This window comes from Rhinoraja longicauda, chromosome 9 (assembly GCF_053455715.1).
Source record: "Rhinoraja longicauda isolate Sanriku21f chromosome 9, sRhiLon1.1, whole genome shotgun sequence".
NCBI classification, from domain to species: Eukaryota; Metazoa; Chordata; class Chondrichthyes; order Rajiformes; family Arhynchobatidae; genus Rhinoraja; species Rhinoraja longicauda.
This window is the reverse complement of record NC_135961.1, coordinates 46173307-46198540: the sequence shown is the minus strand read 5'-3', so window position 1 is coordinate 46198540 and position 25234 is coordinate 46173307. Positions and strand designations below refer to the sequence as shown.

The window sequence follows — 25234 nt, the reverse complement described above, 5'->3', positions numbered from 1 at the left end:
CCCTAAATAAAATAAAATTTGACCAGATCTTACAGACCTAGTTAAACCACCCAGAATAGCCACTGATAGTCCACAGTCACAGGTGGACAAGGTGGTGAAGACAGCTTTTGGCATGCTGGCCTCCATCAATAAGGGCATTGAGTGTAGAAGCTGGCACATTATGGTTGCAGTTGTGCAAGACATTGGCAAGGCTGCACTTGAAGTGTTGTCTTCAGTTTTGGTCATCCAAACGACGTCATAGAAACGATGTCAATAAGATGGAAAAAGTGCAGGAAAGATTTACAAGGATGTCGCCAGGACTTGAAGAACTGAGCTATCGGGAGAGGTTCCTCTAATTCTTGTTGACTCTTTGGGGCCTATATTATTGAGCTATGGGGAGGGGTTGGGCAAGCTGGAGCTTTAATCCTTGGAGTGTAGGAGACTGAGGGATGTATAAAATCATGAGGGGTGTAGATGGGGTGAATGTGCACAGTCTTTTTCCCAAGGGGAATCAAGAACTAGAGGGCAGAGATGTAAGGTGACCAAACATAAGGAAGGGACAGAATGGCAGCTTAATTCTCCTGGATAGAGATGGTACAGGCAAGATAGAGATGAGGTAAACATGGAGGGGGAGTTGCTTTATTGATTAAGGAGAACATCGTGCAGTTGTCCGAGATAACACTGAAGGTTCATCCAGTGAAGCTATATGGGTGGAGCTGAGGGAAAAAAGGGATTGTAATATAGGCCCCAAAGAGTCAACAAGAATTAGAGAAACAAATATGCCGAGAGATTGCAGATAGCTGCAAGATTCATAGGGTTGTCATACTAGAAAATTTTGTAATGTTCTGCATTGTAGGCTGCTATGGAAGGTTAGATTGCATGGGATCCAGGAAGGTCTAGCTAACTGGATACAAAATTGGCTTTGTGATAGGAAGCAGCGGGTGGTAGTGAGAGGTTGTTTTTTGGACTCAGTCTCAGGGATCGATGCTGGGCATATTGCTGTTTGTCATCTATATGAATGATTTGCATGACAATATACAAGGGATGTGTAGTAAGTTTGCAGGTATCACTAAAATGGGTGGTATAGTAGACAGTGAAGAAGGTTACCAATAATTACAGCTGGATGTTGATCAGCTGGGCAAATGGGTTGTGGAATGACAAATGGAGTTTAATTCTGATAAGTGTGAGATGTTGCATTTTGGGAAATCAAACCAAGGGCAAGACCGTCACAGTGAATGGTAGGGTCCTGGGGAGTGTTGTAGAGCAGAAAGATCTTGAACTACAAGTACATAATTCCTTGAAAGTGGCAGGTAGATGGGGTGGTGAAGAAGGCTTTTGGCATACTGGCCTTCATTGGTTAGGAAATCGAGTATAGAAGTTGGGACATTATGCTAGTAAGGGTGTCAGTTACAAGGAGCAGGCAGAAAAATGGAGTTGAGAGGGTAAAATAGATCAGCCATGAGTGAATGGCGGAGCAGAGGGCCTAATTCTGCTCCTATGTCTTACGGTTACAGTTATACAAAATGCTGGTGAGGCTGCACTTGGAGTATTGTGTTCAGCTTTAGTCACATTGTTATATGAAAGATACCATTGCACTGAAAAGAGAACAGAGGAGATTTATGAGGATGTTGCCAGGAACCAGGTGCCTGAGCTTCATGGAGATGTTGGATAGGTTAAATTTTATTCCTTGAGGTGCTGGAGGCTGAGGTGTGAAATTACAGAGGTATATAAAATCATGAGGGGAATAGATAGCGTGAACACACAGTCTTTTTCCCACAGTGGGGAATCAAGACCCAGAGGGCATAGGTTTAAGGTGGGAGGGGAAACATTTAATAGGAAACTATGGGGTAATATTTTCATTCAGAGGGTGCTACATATATGGAATGAGCTGCCAGAGGAAGTGGCTGAGGCAGGCACCATAACAACATTTAAAAGACATTTGGACAGGTACATGGATCGAAAACGGTTGAGGGATGTAGATCAAACATAAGTAAATGGGACTAACATACAATAGGACAGCCACGGTGGCACAGCGGTAGAGTTGCTGCCTTACAGGGCCGGAGATCTGGGTTCGATCCTAACTATGGGTGCTGTCTGTACGGAGTTTGTACGTTCTCCCCGTGACTGCGTGGGTTTTCTCAGAGATCTTCGGATTTCTCCCACACTCCAAAGATGTACAGGTTTGTAGGTTAATTGGCTTGGTGTAAGTGTAAATTGTTCCCAGTGTGTGTAGGATAGTGTTAGTGTGCGGGGATCACTGGTCAGTTTTGACTTGGTGGGCGGAAGGGCCTGTTTCAGCGATGTATCCCTAAACAAAGCTAAACAAAAAATCTTGGTCATCATGGACGAGTTGGGCAAAAGGGCATTTTTCCATGTGGTATGACTATGACCAGAATAACCCACAATAATTAGCAATCGTAAAATGGTGCTGCAGGTAATAAAACTGTCTCACTGCTCCAGTAACCCCAAATCATTTCTGATCTCGGTTCATGTCTGTGTGGAATCTGCACGCTCTCCCTGTGACAACTTGGGATTCCCCTGGTGCCTCACTTTCCTCCCACACCCTAAAGGCTGTTAGCGGCCTCTATTAATTGCTCCCAGTTTTATGAAGGTAGCGGGATAATCAGGTGTTAATGGATATGCGTGAGATAATAGGAAACAGGCAAATGTGGGGAGTGAGTTGGGTGGGATTGCTTTAAGAACTATCATAGCGAGTGTGGGTGGAAAGCATTCTGGGTTGTCAGGAAATATGAAATATGGAATCTGGTCCAAAATATCTTCTGACTACAGACACAGCATTCCATTTTCAACTCAGAAAAGAATTGACAGCATCTCATTTTGCAAAGATTTACAATTTCACTACAAATTGACAGTTAAGGAATTAATTCACAGTTTTGACAATTTCCTAATCTGGTCCCAATGTCTACACAGCACAAAAAGAAACTCAAGAAACTCAGCAGTATCGCATCTTTTTTTGGATTTAAAAACTGATATACATACAACATATTGGATGTTTTTGAACTTTGTTGTTTTTATATTCGCCGTGATTTATTTATTTATTTTATAACATCGATATGGATAGGGGCAAGGATAGGGGCAACTGGTGCATCCGAATACCACCTTTAGGCTCAACATATCATCGTTGCTGGTCTTACTAAACAGCATTGTATGTGAACCTCCAGATGAAGGACTGCAGTGGTTTAAGGCAGTGACTCTCTATAACTCCCTCAAAGGTAATAACAATGGGCATTAAATGCTCAGATCCTGTAAATGAAGTGAATAAAAATTGCAGCATTTGACTTGCTGGCGGCCACTTCATGCAAAATAGCGAGCATCAAGGAAAATCCAATTCAATGGTATTTATTAAAAGAACCAATGTTATTAGATTTCCATTCAAATAACACAAGACACCAGTTGTTGCTGCAATGGAAATGCAATTTCACTTCCGTATAAACAGTTATTTGAACCAAGCACATTTTTAACTAGAATAGATTAAACCAAATTAGTCATACTTACAGTCTGTAATTCACTTGTCAACCTCCTGAGTGCATACTCCAAAACATGCTCCACTGAAGACATGATGCATTCTTGCAGAACATTCAGGATCCTATCTGTAGACGAATGGTTTACACAATTTATTTACTTCATAAAAATTGTTTTCTCCTGCAAGTTAGCAATAACCCGACAGCAGGAAGAAAAAAAAACAGATTAATAATTAGGAGCATGTTCACTAAATTGCAAAACATCACAAATCCTGAAGCAAATAATCAGTGTCAACCTCATATTGCACAATGCTTGACAGCAACCTATTAATGTTGGGTGCAGAAAAACAGTTCCTGAGGCAGATCTTCAAGGCATTAACCCAAGTTTGCACAATGCTGCTTCCAAAACACCTATCATTGCATTTCAATGAAATTCATTTAAGAACATTTTGTCAACAGGAGACTTATAATAAATAGAATGCAATCATGTTTCAGTGCAGATAACAAATTGATATTAAAATATACCCCTAAGGAACATGCATAGAACTTGGAATTGAGCCAAATGAAAATAGAGCAGCAAAGGTGAGGGACATGGTAGCAGTTATATCACCACACTAATGGAAGTGTTTGAATTCCTCCATGGCAGCTGCAGAACTAATTTCAAATATAAATTGACAATGCTCAATGTAAAACTGTTCAAAATATAAACCCACAATGCACAATAAAGAATAAATGAATATCAAACAAACATGGATCAATGTTTCTTTAAATATAGAATTCAATTTTTTGCATTGTTGGCTGGGGACAAGGTGATACCAAAGATATACAAATGGTGAAATTAGCACGAGGACGGGTGTGCGAGGAATGGAAAGAGAGGGAATGCAATATCATTTTATGGATGATATTGTATTTCAATAATTTTTAGTACTCAGTTTGCTGAATTGCACAACCACAAAGGCTCACATGAAAAGTTCATGTTGATGGTGGCACTAGAAAAAGACGCACAGTGAAGGCCAGAAAGTGGGTAGGGAGCTGGCGGAGAGGGTTTTGTGTCTGTAGTCTGATGGGAGGAAGGTCTAGGAGAATGGAAAGGATGGAATGAGAAGGCAATGAAGAGAGTGGAAGGAGAGGGTTCACGTAAATTTATATTTATAATTATGACATCCTCCATAAATTTTAGGTTCTACACACTACTTGGATGTGTAAATAAATTTAATTAAGTTAATGCAATTGCTAATTGAATACAGCAAAATTACGCAGAGTTTACTGATAAAAAACCAAAACAAATGGTCAAGGAAAAGACCATCCCGCAAAATGGTTTAATGACAAGCATTTTAAAATTTGGAATAGAGTTTGGTAAATAAGGAAAGCAAGGAATAAGAGCCAGCTCCAAGTAAAAACTTATAATTTAACCCATGTGAAGACTAGCTGTGACAAATGTTATTTTTAAAGCAGCTGAGAATTGCTATTCACATCCTTCTTGTCCTTTGTTGACTATTACGTCACTATATTTAATACAGACTGAATACTGGCTTAAAACTGCCAATGACGACTGAAACTGGGATTTACAATGCACAGGATCGACTAACCTGCATCATAGACATTACATAAATTAGACATGATAATATTCATCTTAAAAAAGTTATTAAAAATAACCAGCAAAGATGTAAAAACACGAGATGACTGTTATAGGAAACATATTGGTAGGTGTGGAAGATTCTATATTGCTTTCAGATTGGTTGCAAACTAAACAGATAACAGAGACTAATCAGACCAAACAGCAGAGAGTTACATCCTGTAGGCACTGTAAAGCCTTTTAGGTAGTAATAGATGACCTGTTAATGAAAATTTGCTCTTTATAACAAAACAGAAAACAACGGTTATATTTTCACTGTTATATTTCCCTGTTTTAATTGATGCAAATAACTGTGACTACATATATTTGGAAATGCACATCAACTGTTCAATTTCATTTTTATTTGATTGCTCTTACCATGAGATTAACTAAATGTTTAATCTAAAATGTTTACAAAATAAATTATGGGTAATTTATTTATCCAACATAGAATGCTAGCAGCAATACAGAAACAATCGCTGCCGCCAATGATTATGCTCACCTTGGTGTTATTCTGATGCCATCTAGTCCCATAAAACCAGTCCTCAACTTCATGGCAAGGCTCCCCACTAAGCTCAGCAAGGCCTATTTTGCAAAAGACCTTGCCCACAAGCCCACTCTAAAAGAAGTATGCAACAACTCATGTGGATTTATTGAAAACTAAAATTCCCTTTACATAAACCAAACTTCCATTGTGAGTGGCTTGATTTATTATTTGCATTGGAGAGGAGAGCTTTTGAAATGACATTCCAAAAAAAATGTAAGGAAATTATATGTGCCATTCCACTCATCGCAGGTTTAACAAAAAGGCCTCCCACGTTAATGTTGACAATCTTATGTTCACCAATTGCATGGTCAACCACCGAGGGAGTCAACTGGACTTCAGAATCCACCTGACTATCCAGTACCATGTTGAAAGCTGGTGATTTACAATGATTTGCTTAATTAAACTTACAATTCCATTTTATTTTTAAATTTTTCTTTTGCAGGGGTAGCTATTTATTTGAAAATCTCAATGAACTGTAAAGATATGAATTTAAACATCTCACCATTTGAAAAACATACTTACATTTGTGAACCTTTTCTGAAGTCATCAGGAAGGCATATTTTATGTTCCAGATCTGTTCTTGTAAAACTCTGGAGGAAGTTTTGCAACAATACATTTGTCCATTATGCGAACTGAAAGGCCCATAATTTGTGGGTGTCTGCCAGTAGTGGACACATTTCTTTGACCTCAGTGTCATGTGTTATCCCTTCATCCCTAACTTCAAAATCCAGGCATGTATTTTCTCTCTTTACCTGAACTTTTTTTCTTCATGTAATTGTAAATGTTACTCATAAGTAAATGTTGTCATAATGTTCTTGTACTATTCACTCCTCGCACTGTAATGCCTGAATATGAGTGCTGTCCCAATCTATTTATGTTGCCTGGCATCAAATGTTCTCTCAATATGCTCCTGTGAAACATCTTTGGACTTTTAAACTATACTGACAACACTATTTAAATGTGAGTTGAGGTTGTGGTTGATTGTTTATTCATACACTTGAACATCAAGCAGCAACATGCTTGTTTGCATTTCCCCAAAGAACTATTTCCTCAGGCCATATAACACAAAACAAGGGAGCATAATCTTAAGATTAGAAATTAGCTAGGACGTTTTTCCCTCTCTTATGGTTCCGTAAGACATTGATGCTGCGAGAATACATTTTTTTTATGGAGAGGGTTGGAGCTTTGTTAGATATAGCTATCAAAAGCATACACCCAGAAATATATAGAAGAGTCAGTAACAGTGGTCAGTGACAGCTCCTTGCTCGGTGATACGATTGATTGTATCACTAACACTAACTGTTTGCTAAAAATACTTCCATGAAAGCATTGCATTTTTAATTGTTCAGGAGTCTAACAGAAGCTTTCTTCACGTCACCACAAGATGTACTCATTTAGCACATTTAAATGCTTGTTCCCAACTGCTCCCTGATGTGTACATGTATATGTTAAAAATAGCAATCAAAATGAAGCAGGGTGAAACACAATGGGAGCAGCACAAGACTGTTCATGCGAAGATTCACTATTCTGTTCAATAATTGTAAAGTATTTTGTTATTTTACATTCAGATCAGTAATTTAGTTAATAATGTATGTAAAATAAGATGACATCTCTAACACAGCACACTGCTGAAATATTTACATGGAAAGTACAACATGATGGAGATTTATACTTGTATTCCACAAAGTGCACATCCTGTAGGAAGCAAATAGCAGTGGGGAAGGAGCATTTCCTTTGCTCCATCAACACAGGACTGGCAAGAGAACATGTCCCAAATAACTAGCATACATGGTCAACTGTCATCCGGCCAATTAAACTAATGTTTTCATTGTTATTTCAAGGAATGTGGATGTCACAACCATGCCGGTAATTATTGTCTCTGAATTGAAGAAGTGGTTAACAATCAACCACTTTGATGGATCTGGAATCATAGGTAGCCCTGATCAGTTAACAATGGCAGATTTTCTTCCCTGAAGGAGACTGACAAAGCGGATGGCTTTTGCTACAATCTAGAAGGCCCATGATTTATATTATTGAGGTCAGCCTGTTTTTGCTGAAGTTCCAGGTTTTTAATTATTTGAATTCAATTCCTGCAGCTGCCTTGGTAGAATTCAAACCCACATTTCAGATCAATAGTTCAGAGCTCTGGCTGCTACCCCAGTAAGTTAACAGCAATACTACAGTATCCCATAAAAAGAGCATTGTAATCTTTGAGCAGGATTTTGCATTTGATCCAAGGAGAGGCTATAACTGTGCTTCATTTGGTTAAAATACTGCAAATTGCCGTCTATTTAAAAGACTTGTTGGTGAACAAACAGCTTTGATTGGATTTCACAGCAAGCGTCCCAAAGTCCCAATAAACAATCCTTAAAAAGAGAAGGCAGCTGAATTTTCTCTCCTAGGTAGTGTACCACACAATTATTTGGGATGTGGGGAAGAACAGTTGGAAAGAGAGATGTTGCAGGAATCAGTGAGCAAGGGAGGAAAAATGAATTGAACGATATATGCCAAAATAAACAAGATAACGTACTCTAATTTAGACATTCGGGGTAAATTAATTGGGCTAGCTTGACAAAACAAAAGCAGACACATTAAAGCACAGTTCTCATTTATTTGTTCTGTAAGCTTGCTTTAAATCTGAATAGGAACATTCATCGTTCAGCACAGTTGACAGGTGAACATTCACAGCTGTACCTCAATTTTTTCTGCAATCCAAATAGTGCAGGAGTAGAAAAAGAAGCTAATTTCTTGTATCTGGTAACTTTCCACAACATTTGTACTCTTGTAAAAACAGAAATTACAGTATGGTATCTTTAAATAATGTAATCTCTTTTGGTGCAGGAAACAGCAATTAATTCCATCCACAATTTAACTAAACCAAATACAGAAACCACTGAGTAAAACTCCTTAAAATAGAAACCATTATTGTTATCCATCCTTGCTTCATTAATACTTTTGCCTGCCTAAATATCAAAGGGATAAGGACTGATATCCGGTTTCATATAAAAATAAAAATGCAATATGAATGAATTAATTGCACTGTGATAATTATATTATCTCCTGTCCATGAATTCATGAATCTAAGTGGTGTGCAGCTGATAATAAAATAATTTGTGAATTTTAAAGAGCATAGCCAGTTCCCAGAAGAAACAATGGCTCTGGGGTATTGTCAATGAAATGTCACACTATTGGAAACATATTAATCAGCTACTGAAAATATGCCACTGCTTACATGAGAGCATTTGCCTCTTCTAACATTTTTCCCTGCCAGCTTCTGATAGCTGTTGCAGGTTGGATGCATTAAAAAAATCTAGGGGACAAGGCACAGAGCTTGGGCAACATTCAGTGCATGTTTCCTTGCAGGCTGCTGAAGATACTGTTAAGTACTGTCATCCCTGATGAGCTCAATAAATTCCACCATGATTTATGTGAAACAGCATCAAATTGGTCAAACATTCAATTTGACCAAATTGGGGGAGAAAATCTACTGGAACATTGTTTAGCACCAATGTCCGCCACTTGGATTGCCGACGGATTGAAAAATGAATGGCTCTTTCATGCATTCCGATCACGACATTGTGGAATTGCAGTTGTAAACAAAAGCAAACCAAGCAGGGCCAAGGAGGGGAAGAGGAAGGATAGGGGAGGGTTAGGGAGGGGTTGAGGGGTAGGGGGAGGGGGGGGATGGGGGATGGGGGAGGGGAATGGTAAGGGGGAAACAAAACTATAAGGAAAATGTTATTTTGAATGTACTGAAGTGCCAAATCTGCTGGTATGCTACTAGATTTATTGAAGGGTTGACTAACCTTCTGAAGTTGTTGCATTGTGCTTTGGTACGGACATCTGTAACAGTTTCAGCAATAGTTGTAAGCTCTTGTCTGCTTTCAGTAAAGGTAGGTAAGCATGAGTATTCAACTTTGTTAAGGCTTCCAGAAGGGGTTGTAGGAAGCAAACCAAGGCATTCTGATCCCTGTCATCTATAACACTAAAATTTAAAAGAAAAAGCAGATGCAGAATACTTTTCAGAGAAAACATTTTTACCACACCTGCCTTTGAACAAATAAAGAAAGCTTTTAACAGAGACTCAAACATGCACTTTCTATTGTCAGTCCTAGAAGAGCATGGGAACATGGTTAGGTGCTGGCTGGTTCACTCACTAGCACATTTATCCCATCCATATTCAGCTGCAGGAATTTGATCGTCCACCCATATTATTGACTCCAGGATCTGTCAGTGCACAACGTCTCAAACATGCCTCATATGCAGACTATGCCAATGTAATGCAGGTGCTCAAACACATTCTATCCATCATGAATAGTGTAACTCTTCCCAGTAGAAAACATAGTAAAAGGAATGCCAAATCAGAATGACAAGTAGTGCAATGAGAAGAGTTGCTGCATCACAGGTTCAACAACCTCCGGGTCAGTCTTGATCTCCTATGCTGTCTGCATATTCTCCCTGTCTCCAGTTTCCAAAGAGTGCTCCACTTTCCTCCCATATGTCAAGATGTATGGGTCACTGTAAATTGGCCCTAGTGTGTAAGTGAGTGGTGAAATCTGCAAGGAGTTGGAGAATTTATTCTTCCACAGTCCCATAATTCGCAGCAAATAGCTTATTGTACATCAAAAAAAAATCTATATACTCAGACAATTTGCAGACAAAGCAAACAGAAACAACTGCAACTTCTCACAATAAAACTAGGATAATTTCTCCAGAAAATGCAATGGGTGTAAGATAGAAGTACGTACATTATTGGCATGAAATTAAATCCATTTACACCTTATGCAGGTATTTGGATGCACTTACACCTTATGCAGGTATTTGGGAATGAAAAGTTACAAACGTTCTGTGCAATTAATTTCACAATTTATCACTAAGAGATCTTCAAGCACTTTAATGCATGAATTAATGTCTAGTATTACTTCTTCACACTCACGTAAACACACCAAGAACTTTATATGAACATGGCAATATTATAGAAACCAATTTTGCTTTTGATGTGCACTTAAAATAACTAAACACATACATTTAGAATAACAGACATTACCCTTCAGTGCGATGTTGCTCTTCCACATCTGCAGCTAGGAGAATCATTCGAGCAACAAGTTGGGCCTCAAACAGGTCTGGCAAATAACTCGCCTTTTCTCCTAGTTATTAAGAAAGCACAGCAAAAGGGCATTAAATTTATTGTCTACTGATGGGTAACATTTCTGCAGTCTTGTTTTCCAGGTAACATCACTCTTACAATTTTGAAGATCACTATGACAATGGCTCAACATTTCATGAAAATGCACTCGCCCACAATTCTGCACAATCCTTCATTTTAATCCAAGGTAAAGTAGTGGGGTGGTGGTGGTGAAGACAGGTTATTTCTGCTATGAAGAAACAGGATAATCCAGATAAAGAGACATTCCATTTGTGCAGCTTCAAGGTGGAACAGATTGCACTTTTCATAATGAAGGTAGACACAAAAATCTGGAGTAACTCAGCGGTTCAGGCAGCATCTCTGGAGAGAAGGAATGGGTGTTGTTCCGGGTCGAAACCCTTCTTCACAATCCCAGGACATCCTGAAGTACCTGACAGTTGATTAAATACTTTTGAAGAGTATTTATGATTGTAATGTAGAAAGTGCCGAAGCCATATTCTGCATAGCAAATTCCCATAAACAGTTGCTTGAACAGTAAACGGTTTCATGCTGTCATTACTCAATGACTGTATTAAACAGTCAACGAGCAATGAACCAATGACCATTTGATCTAATTTTGGTAATGTTGACAGAGAGATAGCCAATATACTAAAGTTGCTGCTTTGATACAGATTTTTGTGATCTTTTTTTTAACTCAATGACCTGATGGGCTTTGGTTTAATGTCACATCTGAGCCCTCTCAGTAATGAAATGGGTGTCAACCTGGCCATTGCGGTCAAGTCGCTAGATCAGAACTTGAATTTACTGACTTGGAGATGAGTGTCACTCATTGAGGAACCCATATGTTACAATTCAAGTTAATATCAGTTTTTTTCTGAATTGAAACATATGTGTAGGAAAAAGAAAACACCCTCTTTCAGGGCTCGTTTACATTATGAGATACTCATTATATACTGCAGGCTACCACGATTGAAAAATACCATCTAGCCTGAAAGAAAATTAAAAATATCTGAATGTTTTAAAAGAAACTGCCTATCATGCTGACATTTCAATGATCGTTATTGATAACTTCATGCAGATACATGCCTGTTCTGGAAGCAAATTATACGGGAATCATCAGATGGCTCATTCAGCTAATGTTGGCCTTATCCAATATCCAAAATTAGCTCAATTGACCACGTAACCAGAGAACATTTAATCCCTGTTCATTAATCTGGAGACAAATCTTCCTACGTTTTCTCTGCTGCTGTGGGAATAATCGTGAACTTCTCAGTCCTGCCAAACAACAATAAATAGCTTTGTACGGTCTCTTAGATATTACAGAACATCCCAAGGCACTCAACAGAAAAATAATCAGGCAAATGCTGAACGAGGCAATGTGAGAAGTAATGGAACAGAGCTAAAATCTCAGGCAAAGACAAAGGCTTTCAAATACCATCGTAACAGACTTCTTGAAGGAATTCCAGAGCTAAAGAATTGTACAGATGAAAAGATCGATGTTATTGATAAGCCTCATAGCAAGTTTAGGTTAGTTTAGAGATACAGCGCAGAAACAGGCCCTTCGGCTGACCGAGTCCGCACCGACCAATGATCCCCACACATTAACACTACCCTATACACACTAGAGACAATTTACATTTATAACAAGCCAATTAACCTCCAACCCTGTATGTCTTTGGAGTGTGGGAGGAAACCGAAGAGCTCGGAGAAAACTCATGCAGGTCACGGGGGGAACTTACAAACTCCGTACAGGTAAGCACCCGTAGTCAAGATCGAACCTGGGTCTCTGGCGCTGTAAGGCAGCAACTCTACCCTGTGCCACCCTGCCGGTGATAGAGCATGAGAAATCAGAATGGGATCAATGCAGGGGTTCAGAACATCTCAGACATGGAAGGGGGCAAGGCCATGGAGAAATATAAAATGAGAGATGATGATTTTTTAATTAAGTAATTGGAAAGTGATACAGTTCTGGTGAATTCACACGTGGATTGTGTTAGTCACATGAATAATATAAATAAGTCTCTTACCATCAGTCACTGGCACCTTCATGTACTGCTTCACCAGATTCTGAACGTACGTACGTAGTGCAGGTCGCTTTAGATGTAGTTCTGTGGCACTATCGTCAAGCTTGAAACTCCTGTTGTTGCTGTGCAACCACTCGCACACCTAAAAATAACAACAATACCTAAGAAATTAGAGTCATGGTGCATTCACAAAGGGCCTGTTTCCTCATGGCGTTAACAGGTTTCTCAATAAATTATTTCTGCAGATTTAATTACACTTTAAGAAAAAAATAAGTACCATTTCTTCTGATCTAAATTGATGAAGAAACATACAGGGTGTGTTGGAAACCCAGACAAGAGCCAAGATTGAATGCCAAGATTGAGCTGGGCACACCTGGGAAAGGCTGAATTTGGGTAATTACCTGGATTCACACGTGAGAATGACCAGGCTGACCAAGTCCCCAAAATGCCCTGAATGACTGTGCAAGCATTTGCTAATTCAGGAAAGCAGAAACTGGGTGAAGAATTGCAAACTGATGGGAGAAAATTACAATCCAAGATCTGAGCGGCCTTTTTAAAAAATTACTGTATAACATTAAATATCATGAAAAAATTTAAAAAACACCTAAGTGCCAGGGAATTCCCAAATCCCAATACTTAGAATATTGGTATGATTGATTGAATATTGGTCTGAAGAAGGGTCTCGACCCGAAACATCACCCATTCCTTCTCTCCAGAGATGCTGCCTGTCCAGCTGAGTTACTCCAGCTTTTTGTGTCTAACTTAGAATATGATGCTCAGTAAGAACAGTGGCTCTCCTTAAATGTGGAATGGACACACCACATGATGAAAACACAAAACTAACGCATATGTAAATTGTTATCCTCAAACAAGGCTGTCACTCAGTCTGAGGAAGGGTCTCGACCCGAAACGTCGCCCATTCCTTCTCTCCTGAGATGCTGCCTGACCTGCTGAGTTACTCCAGCATTTTGTGAATAAATACCTTCGATTTGTACCAGCATCTGCAGTTATTTTCTTACACTCAGTTTTAAGAATGACTTGCTTTCTATCTGTGTTTGTGGCTTCTGAGGTAGGTTAATGAAGCCAATGTGGAAACAGCATGCTCTTTCACAGATAAGGCTTTTGATGCCTGACCAGATGAGTCGTTTTAGAGGTGATGTGCTATTTCCGCTGCTGAAGCAAAGCTTCTGTTTACTCCTGACAAATGGAATCATGGTTCTCAACAACACGCTGAACATTTCTTCTTTCATTTGAGAAGCTTTGAGCCAAAGATTACCAGAAATGAGTGGAACATTGCAATGAGCACATCCTTGAATCTTTCCCCGTCTGTTGATAATCTTTTCACATGATAGGGCGTGGAATAGAGTATCCACTTGAGGAGTCCTAAGCCTGATACCCAAACAATGAGGTCTTCTCACCATTGCCCACCTGACCCTAATACTGGGGATATTTAAATAATTAAACCAGATGAACAAGAGCCTGGATTAGTGCATGGAAGAGTAACATTGTGGTCATTAGAGACTTCATTTAGGGAAGAGCAGGACTGGCAGCTCAGCATTCCAGAATTTAGATATTTCTGACATGATAGAGAAGGATGTAAAGGAGGTGGAGGAGCTGCATGACTGATCTGATCGGAGAGAATGTCATAGAGGCACTTAATGGAGACATCCTGGAGAGCACATCTAGTAGGGCAGCAAGGATACATCCGAGGAAATCACTACAATGGCATTATACTATAGGCAACCCAATAGCCAGTAAGCGGTTGACGAGGTTTCATAGCGGGGGGGGAGGGGGATTGTTATTGTGGGATGCCAGAACCAACCGTTGAGCCTTCCTGAGGTGTCATGGGCCTAACTCAATGAAACACCAATGAAGGAAGGTGCCCACTTGATAATCCCAATGATATACTTGCATCGACAGGAGTAGTTGTTTTAAAATAGAATTGATATGCGGGTAGCTTTTTTAAAATAAAAGAAAGATACCCCAAAAGTGTACGAGAGCAAGATGTCTCACAGGTGGATTACCCGGATTCAGACCACGGAACGGAAAAGACTATGAGTAGGATTAGCGCATCAATGAAGGACAGCAGCTCAGTGGTAGGGGGAAAGAAGCTCCAGGTCTGTTCTTGTGGTTGGCAGAAAGTAACAACAGCAAAGGGCCTCAGAATACACCAGGGAAAGAAATGCTTGTTAGAGGGAGTGCAGGGAAATTGCATTGAGCAGTACCTTCTGAGAAGTCAGTCAAGTCAGTTGAGTAAAGTCCAGTGACTGGTAGAAAACCACAGCTCGCGGGATATCATTACCCCTGTTACTGATGAGGAGGGAACAAGTGCTGTCGAGGGGGATATGGGTGGTGGTGAGATTAATCTGCCAGTCAGGGAGAAGAACAGTAGGCTGAAAGCTAGAATTAAATGGCCTAGGGCACGTGAAAGGAAGGAATGGGAAACTGTTAATATAGATTTGGTAAAGGTGCTAGAGAGTCTGAAAGTGACAGTGGAAAACACGTTAGGTGCAGACAGGTTTGGTATTATTGAGAAAAAGAAGGTGCAGGCTCTACAGGTGGTTAGATCTAGACGAGAGAGAGAAATCAAGAGATTAGTGAAGGAGAGGAGACAGTTGAGAAAGCCGTGGAGAAAGTCTACAGTTGATGAGAGAGAGGGAATTAATATTTTGCAAGAAGAGTTAAGAAATCGGTGAGCAATATTAAGGAGGCCAGAACACCTTCGGAGGAAGAGAAAGAAGAAGGAGCGAGTCAGGTCAGCATTTTATAGGGATCCATTTAAATTTGTTAAAAGAATGTTTAGTCAGGAAAAAAGTGGAAAGCTCAATGCTTCAAGGAAGAGTTAGAGGAATATTTAAAAATTCCTTTAACTTTTTAGTTATCGGATCCAGAAAAGGGGAATGGGTTTCCCTCCAGATATACCACCCTGAGGAGAGATAGTATAAGTTAGATGTTTTGCCACCAAAGTGGAAGGAAGTGGAAGCCGTAATAAGGCATGCAAAGACTTCTTTGGCCCCAGGTCCGAATGGAGTCCATTACCAGGTATATAAAAGTGCACCTGATGTGCTTAGATTCTCGTGGAGGCTCTTGCGTATAGTTTGGGTGAAGCATGGTTTGACGTAGAGCAGGGGGAATTTTCATTCCCAAGGAGAGTCTTCAGAGTAAGTCAGTTTAGGTCTATGTGTCTCCTAAATGTAGAAGGCAAGAATTTCTTTATCATCGTGGCATAGAGGCTGGCAAGTTATTTAGAAAGGAACAGGTTAATGGATCCCACAGTGCAGAAAGCAGGAATCCCAGGTATCGCAGGTTGCTTGGAACACATTAGTGTAATATGGCACCAGATTCAGACAGCCAAGCTCAAGAGAAGAGATTTGCATGTAGTGTTTTTGGACCTGGCAAATGCATTTGGATCTGTGCCACATAGTCTTATTTGGAGTGCATTTTGATTTCTTTAGAGTTCCAGAATCAATAGTAAATTTAGTGAAAGCATATTTCCAAGATGTCTGAATGTGTTTTAGTACAGCAGACTCTACGACAGCATGGTAGAGACTGGAGATGGGCATTATGGTAATGTTTACTATTTCCGCATTAGCGTTTACAATGGCAATGGAGCTAGTGATTAGAGCATCACAGCGGATCGTCAGCAGGGAGAGATGGTAGGATGGACTGTGCCACCCTCCAATCAGGGCCTATGTGGATGATATGACCTTGGTGATCACAACAGTCGCTTGTACAAGAAGGTTGTTAGAGAGTGGGGAGGGGGGGAGGAGCGGGAGAGGAGGGGGGGAGGAGCGGGAGAGGAGGGGGGGGAGGAGCAGGGGGGAGGGGGGGGTTGTTCTGGGATGCCAGAACCAGCTGTTGAGCCTTTCCAAGGTGTTGTGGGCCTAACTCAACGAAACACCAATGAAGGGAGGTGCCCACTTGATGACCCCAATGATATACTTGCATCTACAGGATTAAGTTTTTTTTAAAGAATAGACATGTAGGCAGCTTTTTTTTCCACATATGGAGTCATTTATTGTAAGTTGGTGTATTTAGTTAGATAATACTTTGGTTTTGGGCTTGGTTTTTTTAGTTGAGCGCTTATCCTGGAGTTATAGCACGTACTTTATGTTTTAATTGTAAAAAAAGGAGATAGAGGAGCAAAAACATAGGCAGATTGTGTAAAAATGTGAAAGCAACAAGGTTTTGGTAGTGGATTACTAAACTACACCAATATTGACTGGAACGTCCTTCGTGCCAGGGGCATAAATGAGTTTGTTGGATGCAACGAGGATAATGTCTGGAAACATTATGTCGATCGTCCAACCAGGATATGGGCCGTACAAGATCTTATATTCTTGTAAATGAGTAAATGATCCTGACCAGTTGATCAGATGTTCAGTGGGAATTAGCCTACAATCCAGCATGTTTCTGGGAAGTGGGAGGAAGGCAGAGGACCCAGAGCGCCACGCTACAGTGACTTTCTTCTGAGAAATTCTACAAAGATTCTCTTGGCGATGTTTTCATCAGGTAACATCCTGAATATCAACTTGTGCTGATTAAAGACTTCAATTCTACAGCACCAGTCTCTGTGGGACTCATTCAAACAGACATGAAGGCAAAGCTTCCTTTACTAACAATACAAAGAGGCCAATGTACTGCAAAACAGATGGTTGCTAATAAGATTTCTTATCATGCAAAGACAATAGTTTTCTAAAGTGTAAAATGAAGCAGCTAGAAATATAGTGCTGGCCATTTCTATGGTGTTTCAGAAGGTGTAAGGTAAGTGCTGGATAAGACAACTCTGTACTTCTTGACTGTTATGCAATTATAGAATATTTTATGACTCCAGCTTGGTATCATTGTCTTGGGTGGAACATCATTGTTTGCTTTCTCGCAAATATACATTCCTGGCGGTACTGTTGGAACAAAAAGAACAACCCTTGCAATTCAGCTTTGGATTGGAAATCATATTCACACGTCGGTGTCAGAAGGTCTTTGGTTCAAGTCCCATTTCAAATTCTGGAAATTCCTCCCCCAAATATAAGCGCAAAAAAAAACCACTCAGCAAGTCAAGCAGCATCTGTGCAAAGAGAAATAGAGCTTACATTTACAAAGGTCAAAGATTTTTTGTCAGAACTGAGAAGAAACTAACTAATTGTAAGTAGACATAATTGTTATGGAGGATGTGTTAAAAAAGTTCCATAAAACTAAAGATAGACACAAAATGATGGAGTAACAGCAGGATAGGCAGCATCTCTGGAGAGAAGGAATGGTGACATTTCGGGTCGAGACCCTTCTTCAGGCTGATGTCGGGGGAGAGGGAGACACGTAGATAAGGAAGTGTAAGGTGTGAAAATAGGACAAAGGGAATGGAGTTCAAGGAAAATGTAGAATAGATCATTGTTCGCTAGGAGAAGGTAACAACAAAGCAAACAGAGATACAATATAGTCGGACACAGTAAGACTGGTGGGAGAACTGGGGAGGGATGGAGAGAGACGGAAAGCATGGGTTTCTTGAAATTAGAGAAGTCAATGTTCATACCGCTGGGGTGTAAGCTGCCCAAGCGAAATATGAGGTTGTGGCGGCTCCCAAGGGTCGGGCCATACTTCTACCGACCCCTCGGCACGGGAATGGACCAGTCCAGGGAGGCGGTCCAGGACCAGGTATATAAGGACAAGGTTTGGGCGCCAAGCCATTCCGGCAGACTAGACCCGTCTGATAACTGTTATACAATAAAATATATCTTCTCGAAATACCTGGCTCCTTGCCTTTATCGACGCGCTACAAGGTGCTGTTTCTCCAATTTGCGCTGGGCCTCTCTCTGACAATGGAGGTGGCCCAGGACAGAAAGGTCAGTGTGGGAATGGGAGAGGGAGTTAAAGTATTTAGAAACCTCAATAAAACTAATTTGTTTTTCTCTCTTTCCCAATACTGATAAAAGGTGTTCTACTCGATACTCCTTTTATCTTTCCATACATTCTGCCTGATCTGCTGAGTGTTTACAAAATTTTCTGTTTTTATTATAGATTTCCAGCATTTGCAACTTGTTTGGTTTTTAATCTCACCGATGGCCCCCATCCTGTACTGAAGGAAGGCTGCAAGATGCTATGTATCAGCCAAATGCCTGCACAGCCTCTTCAAGAGGATGTGAAAGTTCTCAGAGAAATTGTTCAACCACCACAAATGAGAAATATAGGAATTGCTACAAACCATCTTGCTCGTCTTCTACTAGCGGGGTAATTAAACCAAATGGTAATATAGGGTTGCTCACTACCCTTTATCAGTCTGCAGCAATAACTTGAAGCCAAATAGCACTTTTACCATCATAACATATGCCATGGTAGGTCATAGGAGCTTCACTCTATGATGGTCACACAGTTGAAAAATTGCCGTTTGTTACCCCTAGATGTTGGTCTATTCCTAATTCAAATTCTACATCAAAAGGACACCTCCCTGCCTGTTGTGCTTGTCCATGTGTTCATCCCAGATCTCTACCTTGGTCTGAAATGACCTCTTAGCATTAAAATAATACAATACATGAGGTTTTATGATGAGATTTATAAAGGCAAGGTTTCAGACGACAATAGCATTCAAGTCCAGGGAATTATGCTACTGGGACCATTGATACTCAGCAGAGCAGTAGCACCATCTACAGGAACGTCAAGCTGCAATTTATGAACCATACCACTGGATATATAACATCTCTTGAGGACATGAATGAGTGGTTTTGTAACAAATACTTTACTCAATGCAACTCAAAAATAACAATTCTGCAGGAACAGAGTATATCCACTGATCTCCTAAAATTTGCCAACCAACTCCTACTCACCGGTTACACATTCATAGCTTCATCTCTAACAGGACGAGGGTGTTGCAGTAGATTTCAGAGATGCTGCAATTGTGACTGTCTTTGCAAAATGAGATGTCCGAGTGTGATAGTTACAGAGGGGCCTATCTGCTGTGTCTTACACTGGAAATCATTGCCAGCGTCCTCTTTAGTAGGTTTCTCTCAGCAGCTGAAGACCTGCTGCCTAAATTGCAATGTAGATTCTGTCCATGAAGGGGCACATTGGGCATGATCTTCACTGCAGGACAATTCCAAGAAAAATCCTGGGAGAAAAAAGCCATTATACATGCCTTTTTCTCAACCTCCATTCAGCATTTGATTCTTCAATCGGCAGGGGACAGATTTCGATTCACATCTTATGCTTACTCCACATCTGCCAACATCCTTAGTAAAAAGGCCCAAGTTACACTCTGTCAGCTACACTGGGCAGGCCACATCGACCACTTGCTTGACACCCGAGTCCTAAAACAGGACCAAGCTCTAGTCCAAGCTCTGTCCTGAGAAGAACTTAAAAAGAACTTGAAAAGTGAATGGAGGGTTATATTCAAGGATGTGCTCCATGCTTCCTTGAAGAAACCAAAGATCTCCACTGACTCCTGGGAATCTCAGTCCATGTTAGCTGAATGTGAAGTAACTCGAGTCCATGCATCAAGAATGAACAGCGACCTTGAACATGTGATGGAGGAAGCAGACCATCTCACAAACTACCTGTGTACCCTCCCATCCTGTCAGCCACCTTCTGCCCTATGAGTGCAAAGATCGTGATTTTCCACACAGGCCACTGCAGAGTCTATAAAAACAGAGAGGATGCAAGTCATTCTCAATCCCCAAGATGAAGCAACAGCAGCACCATCTACAGGAGCCTAATGGTACAATTGGTTTGTCAGCAATATTGGGTATGAAATTATCTAGACTGAGTGATACTGCAGTACTTGTTTAAGTGTCCAATTTCCATATCAAAAATCAGAAGAAGTTTAAAATGAGAAAGCATTTTAGTATTGTTCATTTTCAAGACAATCTTAGATTGCTTTATTGGTACTGGTTTATTATTGTCAGTGAAAAACTTTGTTTTGTATATTATCCAGGCAGATCATACCATACATAATTAAAATAGATGGTGCAAAAAGAGAAAGGAAAGGAAAGGAAAGGAAATGTGTACCAATTACAGAGAAAGTGCAGATTATATAACTGTGCAAGGGCCACACAAGGTAGGTTGGAAGATCAGGAACACTTCCTTAGCTGATGAGAGGTCCTTTCAAGAGTCTGATAACAGCGGGAAAGTAGTTGTCTTGAATTTGATAGTATGTGCTTTCAGAAATTCATGTATTTTCTGCCTGACGGGAAAGGGGAGAAGAGGGAAAAACTGGGGTGTGAGAGTGGTCTTTGATTATGTTGACTGCATTCCCAAGGTAGCCTGAAATGTTGATAAGAGCAATGGTGGGAGGGGGCAGGGGGAGGCATGTTTGCATTATGGACTGGGTTATATCCACAACTCTGCAATTTCTCACGGCCTTAGGCAGAACAGTTGCCAAACCAAGCTGTGATGGATCTGTACAGAATGCTTTCTATGATGCATCTGTAGAAGTTGTGAAACTCTCAACTCATCCTAGTGACATGCATTGGAAAAGGTGCATCATACCTGGAATTCTTAAACAACCCAAGATAGAATGTACAATATAGAAGAAGTGACTTCAATTATTGATTTCACTGCTACATTGATTTACACTTATTGAGTTATTGATTTACACTACTCCACCAAGATGCAGGACAGAATGCCACAGGAAATCCTTCTTCCCTGTGGCTATCAAACTGTACAACTCCTCCCTCTTCTGTTGTGGGGTAGACTGACTCCCCTCCCACCCCTCCCCTCACCAATCTTTGCACATCCCCAATCCTTTCCACTCGTTATTTTATTTTCATGTTTCATGTATTTTGTGTTTTTATGATTGTTGGCAGATCAATTTCCCTCCTGGGATAAATAAAGTTCTATCGTATCGTATCGTATCCTACATATATTTCTGAGACTTTTGCATCACTGTTAACTTCGTTTATAAAGAATCCCCGAGGGAAAAGTGATGACAATCTTGGGCAGGATTGCAATGATAGGTTCCCAAAGAATTGCCAACTAGCCACCAAGCACAAGACAGCCCATTCCAGCCATCCCTGCCTGTGCAATGCTCTCACCCTGGGGCATTTTTGATCAGTTACTGTGATAAACGGTCAATACACTTTGTATCAGGCCGCTCAGCTTTATGCAAATTAGTTCAGTAATTGATTAGATTTTGCTCAAAGCAAGAAATTTTACTTTTCAAAAAGTCACCATTGAAAATCTACGTCAATAGAGCAACTTGCAATCAAAACTTCCCCAAGCACCAAAAAAAGATTGGTGGCATTCTTTTTGTGGGATGAAAGTGGAAATGTTTAAAATAAAGTTATCTAAAATGTCATTTAAAAGATGGAATTTGTTAAAGTTCTAAGAAGGCAAAGAGTGAAAAGGCAGATGGGTTAAATGAAACACCTGCTTCTCTGATGCAACGGTATCAGTAGCCAGCACAGCAGACCAAAGCAGGATGAGTGGAGAGCGATCATGTTAAGATATAAAGATTAAAGATTACAACAGTGTAAAGATGTAATTAAAAATTTGCATTCACGGAAAGACGAGGGCTCTGGGAAGGGAGTAGAAGAAGAATTCAAAATGATGCACTGCAGGAGGAGCCAATTCATTCTGAAAATAAGAGAGCTTCAAGAGATTTGATTCAGTTAGTTGGAAGCTAAACAAGTTCTTGACCACAGGCAACTTGATGCGAACATTAATCCTTTGTCAAACAGAAAGCAAATTTTCTTATATTTCTCTTCCAAACCCTCCTATTTCTCTGCACCTCTACACCATATTCTCCCATGCCCATGCCCATGCCCATCAACTCCTCTTTGATTCCCCTTTTCCATTAACCTACAAGAATGTGCACAAAGCTTACAATGTTGGAGAAAAACAGAAAACACAGAGGAAATCAACATGATCATCAAGAGAATGTAAATCCCCAAATAGCACCCAAAGTTAGGATTGAACCTGGTACGTTGAAAACTGCCTAATAATGTTTTAAGACTTTATAGCTTCCATACATACCAGACTAACCTGGGAATGGCAAACTGAGTGAAATTAAGACCATTTTTTTCCAAATTAATGCACTATGCAAGCAAGGGATTAAACAACTCTCATCAGCGAGAAACAACTCTCCACCTCTTTAAGAAGTCACAACAGCTTGAATTTAAATAGCATCTTTGATACAACTGAACATCCAATTTCACTGGAACATCATTAAACAAACAAATGGTACTAGCAGCTGAATACATGTTTAGTCAAGGAGGCAGACGTATGGACTGCCTTAACTGAGGATATAGAGGAAGAGAGACTCACGGGTGGGGTGAGATTCAAGTGCTTCGGGCCTTGAAAGCCAAAGCTATCAATGGCAGAGAAACTAGTGGGAATAATCACCAGCTCCAGAATTAGAGTGGAAGGAAATTACAGAAGTAGGGAGGAATGTTACGTTGGGATTTATTGTAAATATTGGATGACTTTTACAATATGGCCAGGGGAAAGGAACAATAATGCAAAAATATTCTAATGAAATTAGGACTTTGCAAGAAATAATACAGTCGGCTGGTTCAACTCTTCATGGCTGCACTGCCCAATAAGCTCTCGTTGGTCTTACCTCCATCCATAATTTTGTTCCCCGAGTCAAAGCCTCTTCAGTCCGTATGGATGTCAGAAAGCTTGCAATGTCAGAGAGCGTCACCATTTTCTAAAAGAGCAAAATAATTCATCAACAAGAATCAATTCTCATTATATGGGTTAAATTAATGAGAAATTTCAAAAGCAGGAAATTATTTTTTATCATTGTTATACCAACAACTAATAGAGTTATCGATGTTTATACAGGAATTGCCAACAAATTGCACATAAATGCTTAAGTGGAGCAGGTATGAAATCAGAATTTTTGCGATAAAACAAAATGATCTCACAAATAAAGAGATATCATAGATTTATTTTTCAAACAGTGATATCGAAGAGTCCTCATGTCCACTCATGGATAAAAGCGCAAGGGGAAAATAAATGAACAAAGCTGTCAAGAACAGTGACAACTTTGTCAGTTCGTTATAACTTCTAAAATAGAGGCACCTTGTGTTTTACATGGGGTTACGTGCTTGCCCAGTGTCTCACAACAGCCGTTCTCACGTGTTCAAAACAGTCATTGTTACCCTACATTAAATACATTTATAAAAAACTGAATATATTCACATTGTAAACCATGCAGCTGATTGATTTGTAATTTACCATGGGCTATTGCGACGCTAAATGGGATTACTTTCATTGGTAACCGAATTTCAAGTAAAAATGGCAAGAAATTGAACATTCACTGGAGTGAGGTATGGTGGAGGCAAAGTGAGTCTTCACTCCAGTTTCGTCTTACACTAACCTTTCAATTATCCTTGACATCACCAAAGATCACCACCTTGCTGGAGCTGACATTAAACAGAACAAATGGAGTGGGTTGGGGGGAGGGAGGGAGGGGACGGTGGAGGATTTCAATCTTTGATGAGGCAGGAAAAAACAAAGGTTCCAGGGAATTCATGTTCAATAAGCTAATGGTTGTGCCATCCTTGCACTCACCGGGAGTCATTTATCGTCTGTGCAGATTTCTGATGAAATTTATCGGTCTAGAATTCTTGCTCAACATTTGAAGAGACAGTGGTTTATCAGCCTCCTGAGCCTTGCGAATGGCCCTCCGTAATTCATAATTGAAAGGCAGACCACTGAAGCAGTGGAGCACTAGGCTTATAGTAAACATTCAGCATAGGTTGCAATATTCTAGGGGCTCCCATTAGAAATATTTTGGTGCAAATTCACCATTTTCAACCCTTGGAATGACACCAAGATCCAAGTATACAGTTTGGATATCATTCACACCTATCAAAAACTGAACGTCTCACACTGTTAACCATGCTGCTGCTTGATGTGTAATTTACTATCTCATTCACATGGTGACTTGCAGACCAACACATTAACGTCTTAAGAAGGGTCTTGACCCGAAACGTCACCCATTCCTCTCTCCAGAAATGCTGCCTGTCTCGCTGAGTTACTCCAGCTTTTTGTGTCTATCTTCGGTTTAAACCTGCATCTGCAGTTCCTTCTTACACATTAGCATCTATGTTTACATCAAAGCCAATGTCATCAGCACTGAGGTAATGATCTGCAGGCAGCTCTCTTCACACAGAAATATTTATTGTTTTGACCAATTCAGATGTGAGCATGGGATCATCCTTGAATCAAGGGATTGCCGACAATGTTGAGACATAAAAAGATGAACATTTTAAGCACCAATTAGACTTCTAATTGGCTTTCTTTGAGTCAAATGGAAGTAAAATGAACATTTCATGTTTCAAGCATGCTGCATTTGTACTGATGTACAAAGTGCACACTGGTTAGGCAAGAGTGTTTTATTGTCGTATGTCCCGAAATGGAAGAGTGAAATTCTTACTTGCAGTAGCACAGCAGATATGTCAACATCGTACTCAGTAGACACCATAATAACCAGCAAAAAGAAATTCA

General features: G+C 40.1%; 1 protein-coding gene across 3 annotated transcripts in view; it reads right to left on the bottom strand.

Moving 5' to 3' along the window:
* Positions 1–25234, bottom strand: part of tarbp1 (TAR (HIV-1) RNA binding protein 1) — a 159331-nt gene that overhangs the window by 120422 nt on the left and 13675 nt on the right. For all 3 annotated transcript variants that reach the window (XR_013547647.1, XR_013547648.1, XM_078405386.1), the window contains exons 9-13: positions 23337–23426; positions 12797–12935; positions 10671–10770; positions 9430–9608; positions 3496–3590 (exon numbers count right to left, since the gene is read on the bottom strand). Coding sequence is in view for 1 of the 3 variants with exons in the window: in XM_078405386.1 (XP_078261512.1) it covers positions 3496–3590; positions 9430–9608; positions 10671–10770; positions 12797–12935; positions 23337–23426 (603 nt within the window). In the remaining 2 variants the exon portion in view is untranslated. The remainder of the gene's footprint in view (positions 1–3495; positions 3591–9429; positions 9609–10670; positions 10771–12796; positions 12936–23336; positions 23427–25234) is intronic.